Source organism: Macaca fascicularis, chromosome 20, assembly GCF_037993035.2.
Source record: "Macaca fascicularis isolate 582-1 chromosome 20, T2T-MFA8v1.1".
Lineage (NCBI taxonomy): Eukaryota > Metazoa > Chordata > Mammalia > Primates > Cercopithecidae > Macaca > Macaca fascicularis.
The window spans coordinates 27,755,771-27,764,278 of record NC_088394.1 but is presented as its reverse complement, the minus strand read 5'-3'; the positions used below and the strand labels follow the sequence as shown (position 1 = coordinate 27,764,278).

General features: G+C 54.6%; 1 protein-coding gene across 2 annotated transcripts; it reads left to right on the top strand.

Moving 5' to 3' along the window:
• The first annotated feature begins 395 nt into the window (after positions 1 to 395).
• IL27 (interleukin 27) lies at positions 396 to 8,373 on the top strand. Of its 2 annotated transcripts, XM_045382074.3 has the most exons (5): positions 396 to 563; positions 3,353 to 3,525; positions 3,610 to 3,708; positions 5,155 to 5,313; positions 7,812 to 8,373. In XM_045382074.3, exons 1-5 carry the CDS (start codon positions 533 to 535, stop codon positions 8,079 to 8,081), a joined length of 732 nt encoding a protein of 243 aa, XP_045238009.2. In that variant the 5' UTR covers positions 396 to 532; the 3' UTR covers positions 8,082 to 8,373. The 2 variants fall into 2 exon arrangements, with proteins under 2 accessions (XP_045238009.2, XP_065393095.1); XM_065537023.2 differs by lacking the exon at positions 396 to 563 and having other exon boundaries at positions 3,160 to 3,525.
• The last annotated feature ends 135 nt before the right edge of the window (positions 8,374 to 8,508 follow it).

Sequence of the window (8,508 nt, the reverse complement as noted above, 5' to 3'; positions counted from 1 at the left end):
AAGCAAGGGTGCATCCCAGCCACCCATTAAGCACTGACTCTCTTTGTGCCACCTTCCTCAGCCATCTGGTAAACCATAAGGGAGTTAGATGACTCAAAACCCCGAGTCCCCTCGGGTGGGCAATCCCCTTACCTGGCCATCCATCTTTGGAAGGACAGTAGACCCTAGGATGGTGGTGGCAGAGCCGAGAATCAGGAGGGGATTTGGGACTCTGGGATCAACCAGTGAATAAGGCTGGATGGCTCACCCAAGCATGGGGCACTGAGGGCAGAGCTGGCCGTGGGAGCTTAGCAGTGAGTCTGGAGCTTGGGTGTCCTGAAACCCCAGCTTCCCGTCACCCCCCATCATACCTCCCACCCCCTCCGGGAAGGGAAATTACATTTCCCCATTTTAGCAAGGGGTGGCGAGAGGGAAGAGTGAGTGAACACAAAGCTGAAAGTACAAGCAGGACGGAAAGTGAAACCGGGCACAGCCCCCAGTATAAGACCCCCCCTACCCAGGAGATGGCTGACCAAAGAGGCCGGGCCCCGCCATGGGCCAGACGGCAGGCAACCTTGGCTGGCGTGAGTTTGAAGCCAGGGATGGGGGGCTTGGTTGAGTTTGGGCAGAGGATGGACGAGCTTGGCTGGTGCATGGGGTCGAGAGCTGAGAGCAGCAACTTGGCCAAGACTGAGGGTTTGGCTGGCTGCTGGATGGCAGGGGAGGCTGGAGTGACTGGCTGGGGGCCTGGGGCAGTGGGGTGGTGTTTTGACCCAGGGCTGGGCAGAGGATGGGAAGGAAGCCTTGGCTAGCAGGAATGGGGAGGGTTGGACCAGCGATTTGACAAGGACCAGGTCTAGACAGATAAATGAAGGGTTTGGAGTGAATAAGCAGAAGCCAAACAGCTTGGCTAAGACTGAGAATGGGGCCGGCTGAAGGAAGAACAGAACAAGTGCTGGCACAAGTGGGGCACTGGGACCAAGATGTCAGCAGCCTCACTGGGTCAAAGGTCTTTAGTCTGATGTTAGAAGGAGGTCCAATCTGTGGCTGGTGGCTGCAGAACTCAGGGGCTAGAACCAGAGCAGTAGGCAGAGGAGAAGGTAACATGCTACATAGGGCAGGTAGGGACCAAAGGCTGGAGGATGGAGACAGAACCTTCAAAGGCCAGAGCCAATGACCCAGGATCGGCTGCAGAGGGTAAGGAGGGGGTCTGGCGGCTCCAGAGCTCAGGTCGGAGATGGCACAGCTCACTTATGGTTGGGCTTGATCCACCAGGGCCTGGGGGCACCACCCTGTCCCTAACATTGAGCTAGGAAGAACCCCACTCTGCCTTAAGTCTCCAGGATGTCAGAGGGTCCGAGTGGCCCCCAAGTCAGGGAGTCTGAATGCCAGAGATCTTAGGTTAGGCAATGCCCACCACATCTAGAAGTCCATGAGGGAGGTAGACATCCCTAAAAGCTCCCCTTCACCTTTATCGGGACATTTCGAAGAGCAGAGCTCAGGGATTAGAGATTGAGAGAGGACAGGGAAGAGGCAGGGAGAGTAGGGAGAGTAGGGAGAGTAGGGAGAGTAGGATGGACTTCGGGCCAGTTTTGGTTTGTGTTTCGAGGAGAATTGTGTAACTCTTGTGCTTGCTAGATTTCCTCTCCCTGAGGGGGAAATTGATGAATACTGCCCTCTTCCTAGAGCGCCCATCCGCTGCCCCTCTTTCCAGGAAAACACAGGTCAGGAAGCACACTCGGAATTCAGCCATTCTGGGCTGGGCGCAGTGGCTGATGTCTGTAATCCCAGCACTTTGGGAGGCCAAGGCAGGTGGATCACCCGAGGTCAGAAGTTGGAGACCAGCCTGGCCAACATGGCAAAACCCCTCTCTACTAAAGATAATAAAAATTAGCCCGGCGTGGTGGCGCATGGCTGTAATTCCAGCTACTCAGGAGGCTGAGGCAGGAGAATTGCTTTAACCCAGGAGATGAAGGTTGCAGTGAGCAAAGATCGCGCCACTGCACTCCAGCCTGGGTAACAGAGTGAGACTCTGTCTTAAAAAAAAAAAAAAAAAAAAAGCCCCCACACTGTGGATTCGCCCCAGGCAGGTTACCCTGCCAGGATCCACCTGCCGTTATGGAAACTGGACCAACCTGTCCTTTTGATTCCCTGGGATAGAGCCTCTGGCATTGCTAACCCATCCCTGGGGACCTCATGGCCAGTTCAAGCCATCAGAGCCGCTTGACTGAGCCCAAAGAATCCTTGGCAGAACATGGTGTGCCCACTCCTGGGGCAGGTGGCTGCCTCCCTCTGCATTCTCTGGGGAAAACCCATGGGCCCTGCATTTGGAAAAATCTGGAATCCAGTCCTGGTTTCCCACCTTCTGGCTATTTGACCTTGGGCAAGTCAACCTCACTGAGCCTCATCTGCAAAATGGGGAGAACAATAGCACTGAGGCTGCCACATGTGGTTGTGCAGGTTGCTCACTGAAAAAGGCATTTGGCCAAGGGAGTTTATGGGGGTCAAAGATCCAGGCTCTGTCCCGGCACAGTGACTCATGCCTGTGATCCCAGCAGTTTGGGAGGCTGAGGCGGGAGGATCTCTTGAGGCCAGGAGTTCAAGACCAGCCTGGGCAATGTAGTGAGACCCTGTCTCTACAAAACAATAGAAACAGTTAGGCACAGTGGTGTGTCCCTTTGGTCCCAGTTGCTCGGGAAGCTGAGGCGAAAGGATCACTTGAGCCCAGGAGTTCAAGGCTACAGTGAGCTGTGATCAAATCACTATACTCCAGCCTGGGTGATAGAACAGAACTCTGTTTCAAAAGAAAAAAAAAAAAAAAACAGGATCAGGCTTCTGGTCTTTTTGCAAAAGTGGGCACTCCATACAGAGATGCCATATGGGGACCATGCTGGCTGCATCGTGGGGTTTTGTTTTGTTTTGGTTTTGTTTTTTTGAGACGGAGTCTGGCTCTGTCGCCCAGGCTGGAGTGCAGTGGTGTTATATCAGCTCACTGTAGCCTCTGCTTCCCGGGTTCAAGCGATTCTCCTGCCTCAACCTCCTGAGTAGCTGGGATTACAGGCATGCACCACCATGCCTGACTAATTTTTGTATATTTAGTAGAGACAGGGTTTTGCCATGTTGGCCAGGCTGGTCTTGAACTCCTGGCCTCAGGTGATCCGCCCGCCTCAGTCTCCAAAATTGTTGGGATTACAGGCATGAGTTACCGCACCTGGCCTCCACTGTGGTTTTGAGGAGGCAGAGGAATGATGATGGTGAAAGTGGCTGCACTATGCTCACAGCTAGCACAGGCTCAGAAAAGGCATGTTCCGTTCCTTCTCCCGAGTTCTCAAGCTCTCTCCCTGTCTCGCCCACCCTCTCCCCACCTCTCCAGGGCTCAGCCTATTGCTGCTTCCCTTGCTCCTGGTTCAAGCTGGTGTCTGGGGATTCCCAAGGCCCCCAGGGAGGCCCCAGCTGAGCGTGCAGAAGCTGCAGAGGGAGTTCACGGTCAGCCTGCATCTCGCCAGGAAGCTGCTCTCCGAGGTTCGGGGCCAGGCCCACCGCTTTGTAAGTCCCCATAATGCAGCTGGTGCTGGGGACGGGCAGACCCCCAATCCCTTCTGGCCCCCACTAACAGACCTTGCCCCCTAGGCGGAATCTCACCTGCCAGGAGTGAACCTGGACCTCCTGCCCCTGGGAGAGCAGTTCCCTGATGTTTCCCTGACCTTCCAGACCTGGCGCCGCCTCTCTGTGAGTGAGGGCTGGTGGAATGGGGCGGGAAGCTTGTGATAGACTAGGGCCAGGGTGCAAGATGAGGCTGGAGATTGAGCTGGAGATGCATTGGGGATAGAACCTGGATGATGTTGAATATGTCATTGGACATAAAGATGACAGGCACGGTGACTTACACCTATAAACCCAGCACTTTAGGAGGCCAAGGTGAAAGGACTGCATGAGGCCAGGAGTTCAAGACTAGCCTGGGCAACATAGTGAGACTTTGTCTCTACAAAAGAATTTAAGAGTTAGCCAGGCATGGTGGTACACACCTTTGGTCCCAGCTACTCAGGAGGCTGACATGGGAGGATTGCTTGGGCTCAGGAGTTGGAGGCTGCAGTGAGTTATAATCCTGGACTCCAGGATGGAGGACAGAGGGAGACCCTGTCTCAGAAAAATAAATAAACTGCCAGGCATGGCGCTTTATGCCTATAATCCCGGCACTTTGGGAGGCCGAGGAGGGCGGATCACCTGAGATCAGGAGTTCAAGACCAGCCTGACCAACATGGAGAAACCCCGTCTCTACTAAAAATACCAAATTAGCCAGGTATGGTGGCGTGTGCCTGAAATCCCAGCTACTCAGGAGGCTGAAGCAGGAGAATTGCTTGAACCCAGGAGGCAGAGGTTGCAGTGAGATGAGATCGCGCCACTGCACTCCAGCCTGGGCAACAGAGCAAGACTCCATCTCAAAACAAACAAACAAACAAACAATAAAGATGAAGCTGGAATAAGGAAGTGGGGTTAGGAAGAGGTAAGAGTGGAGCTGGGCATGGAATGCGGCAGGCAGGGGACTGGCATGAGACTGGAGAGAGATCACAGCAGCATGGAGGGTGGGTGGAGGTGGCACTGGGGGTGAGAATGCGGATAGCTAGAGATGAGAAGGTTGGAGATGAGGTTGAACATTAAGCAGGGGATGGAGAAGGGATGGGAGTTGCTGGTGGGGAAGGGAATGGACGGCGTTGGGAATGAGGTTGGAGATGGGATGGAAAAATTGAAAGAGTGAGTCTGGGCACATGGAGGAAGGACGGAGTTGGGGTTAGAAATGGGAATGAGGCTGAAGATGGGATGGAAACGCGTGGGCAGGAGGTATGATGGGGTGGTGAAGGAGAGAAGGGAACAGGGTTGCAGAAGGAGAGTGCTTCAGGGACTGAGAGGGGTGGGTTAGAGAAGATCATGGGCATGGGAGTGAAAGGGAGGCTGGAAAAGGAGATGGGGCAAATGTCCCAGACAGTGGAGATGGAAGGAATGGAGACGGAGCTGGGCTGAGGTGGGGACGGAGCTGGGCTGAGGTGGGGAGGAGCTATGGGGATAGACTGGAGGCTGGAGTGTGGAATGGGAAGGAGACCTGGATAGGGAGGGGGTGGGTGTGACATGTCCATCCTTGGCCTGTGGGCCTTTCCTGACCATCTGCCTTCCCTTCAGGACCTGGAGCGTCTCTGCTTCCTCTCCACCACGCTTCAACCCTTCCGTGCCCTGCTGGGAGGGCTGGGGACCCAGGGCCGCTGGACCAACACGGAGAGGATGCAGCTGTGGGCCATGAGGCTGGACCTCCGCGATCTGCAGCGGCACCTGCGCTTCCAGGTAAAGCCCGGCCACCCCAGACCACGTGGGAAGGAAGACTGGCTGGCTCATCCAGTGATCCCATGCTCTGAGTGTGTGTGAGTGTGAGAGTGTGAGCATAACTGTGACTGTGTGGGTCCAACAGTGTGAGAGTGTGACTATGACTGTGAGTGTGTGGGTCTGTGAGTGTGAGAGTGTGTGACTGTGAGAGTGTGGGTGTGACAGTGAGTGTGTGTGGGTCTGTATGAGTGTGAGCATGACTGTATGTGTGTGGGTCCGTGAGTGTGTGACTGTGAGAGTGTGTGAGTGTGTGGGTCTGTGAGTGTGAGAGTGTGTGGGTGTGACTGTGTGTGTGGGTCTGTATGAGTGTGAGCGTGACTGTGAGTGTGTGGGTCCGTGAGTGTGTGTGTGTGACAGTGAGAGTGTGTGTGGGGGTCTGTGAGTGTAAGAGTGTGTGGGTGTGACTGTGGGGGGGTCTGTATGAATGTGAGCGTGACTGTGTGTGTGTGAGTCCATGAGTGTGAGTGTGTGAGTGTGTAGGTCTGTGTGAGTATATGTGACTGTGAGAGTATATGGGTGTGAGTGTGTGGAGGGGTCTGTATGAATGTGACTGTGACTGTGTACGTGGGTCCATTAGTGTGTGTGTGACTGTGTGTGGGTCTGTGAGTGTGACAGTGTGTGGGCATGACTGTGTGTGGGTCTGTATGAGTGTGAGTGTGACTGTGTGTGTGTGGGTTCATGAGTGTGAGAGTGTGTGTGTCGGTCTGTGAGTGTGAGCATGGGTGTGACTGTATGTGGGTCTGTATGAGTGTGAGCATGACTGTGTGTGTGGGTCTGTGTGAGTGTGTGACTGTGTGTATGTGGGTCTGTATGTGTGTGACTGTGAGTGTGTGAGTGTGTGGGTCTGTGTGAGAGTGTGTGGGTGTGACTGTGAGTGTGGGGGGGGTCTGTATGAGTGTGAGCGTGACTGTGTGTGTGTGGGTCCGTGAGTGTAAGAGTGTGTGAGTGTGTGAGTCTGTGAGTGTGAGAGTGTGTGAGTGTGTGGGTCTGTGAGTGTGAGTGTGTGAGTGTGTGGGTCTGAGTGTGAGAGTGTGTGAGTGTGTGGGTGGGTGTGTGAATGTGAGTGTTGTGTCAAAGTGAGGTGTGTGGGTGAGAGTTTGGGTATAGGTGTGTCAGTGTGTGAGGATGAGTGTGAGTGTGACTGTGTGGGTATGTGAACGAATTTTTTTTTGTTCTGAGACTGAGTCTCACTCTGTCGCCCAGGCTGGAGTGCAGTGGCACGCTCAGTTCACTGTAACTTCTGCCTCCCTGGTTCAAGCAGTTATCCTGCCTCAGCCTCCTAACTAGCTAAGATTACAGGCATGCACCACCACGCCTGGCTAATTTTTTTTTATTTTTAGTTTCACCATGTTGGCCAGGCTGGTCTCAAACTCCTGACCTCGTGCTCTGCCCGCCTCGGCCTCCCAACGTGCTGGGATTACAGGCGTGAGCCACTGTGCCCAGCCATGAATGTGTTTTGTGTGAATGTGACTGTATGGGAATGAGTGTGACTGCGTTGTGAGAATGAGTATGTGTGTGAGTGTGTTCGTGTGTGTGAGCGGGCGCGTGCAGCCACACCAGGCCCTGGTGCCACCCCTCAATCTTGGCATTCTCCTGGGGCTCCATCTTGAACAGGAGGCCATTGGGCTGTGAGGTCACTCGGGGTTTGTCCTGAGCGCCCAGCACAGCGTCTGCCTCCTGTTTCCCTTCTCCCTGTGATTCTCTGATGTCACCCAGATCTTCCAGAACCTTTCAAAGGGAAATCAGAATTTTACACTTAATGAAATGAGAATAGAAAATGCAAGTAGCAGAGCCAGGCGTGGTGGCTCACGCCTGGAATCCCAGCACTTTGGGAGGCCAAGGCAGGTGGATTATTTGAGGTCAGGAGCTCAAGACCAGCCTGGCCAACAGGGTAAAACCCCATCTCTACTAAAAATACAAAAATTAGCCAGGCGTGGTGGTGGGCACCTGTAATCTCAATGACTCGGGAGGCTGAGGTAGGAGAGAATTGCTTAAACTGAGGAGACAGAGGTTGCAGTGAGCCATGATCACCTCACTGCATTCCAGCCTGGGCGGCAGAGCGGGACTCCAAGAAAGGAAGACAGAGAGAGAGAGAGAGAGAGAGAAAGGAAGGGCAAGCAGCAGGGAATCTGAGCTATGTCACCCTCTGCCTGTTGCTGACCCAACCCAAGAGCAACCTTAACAGCAGAAACTTCCTGAACCCACCCCTCGGGGCAGTCCTTGGGGTGATCTAGCTCTGTGAGCATCCTCTTGCTCCTTGACTTCCATTTTCTCGAACTGAAAGATGAGGTGAGACGCGTTAGCGGGTGACATCATGGAAGATCAAGTAGGGAATGTCCGGGGAAATCATGACCTTGTGGTCACTGATGTCATTAGAAGCCGCTGGGCACAAATAGGGAATGAGGATTCGCTCAGGTTCTCGGCCTGGCCCCTCCCTAACCCATGGCTTCTCCTCACAGGTGCTGGCTGCAGGATTCCACCTTCCAGAGGAGGAGGAGGAGGAAGAGGAGGAGGAGGAGGAGGAGAGGAAGGGGCTGCTCCCAGGGGCACTGGGCAATGCCTCACAGGGGCCGGCCCAGGTGTCCTGGCCCCAACTCCTCTCCACCTACCGCCTGCTGCACTCCTTGGAGCTCGTCTTATCTCGGGCGGTGCGGGACTTGCTGCTGCTGTCCAAGGCCAGGCACTCAGTCTGGCCCTTGGGGTTCCCAACATTGGGCCCCCAGCCCTGATTGGGTGGCTTCTTAGCCCCCTGCCCTTCACCCTTTAGTACTTTAGGGACTGGAGTCTTGGCATCAGGGCAGCCTCCGCATCATCAGCGTTGGACAAGGGAGGGCTCTTCCAGCCCCCTGCCCCAGGCCCTACCCAGTAACTGAAAGCCCCTCTGGTCCTTGCCAGCTATTTATTTCTTGGATATTTATTTATTGTTAGAGAGATGATGGTTTATTTATTGTCTCGGAGCCTGCTGGTCCTCCTTGGGCCGAGCCCCCATGCTGGGTGCCCAATAAAGCACTCTCATCCACCCCTGGCCTCCGCTTATTTTCTGGGAAGGGTTGCTGACACCCAGAGGGCAGGGCAGCCTGGAACGGGGTCAGCAACCTCTAGCCATCCTGAACCCCTCTCTGCTCCTACATTTTTGGGGTCCCTGGCCCATCTTCC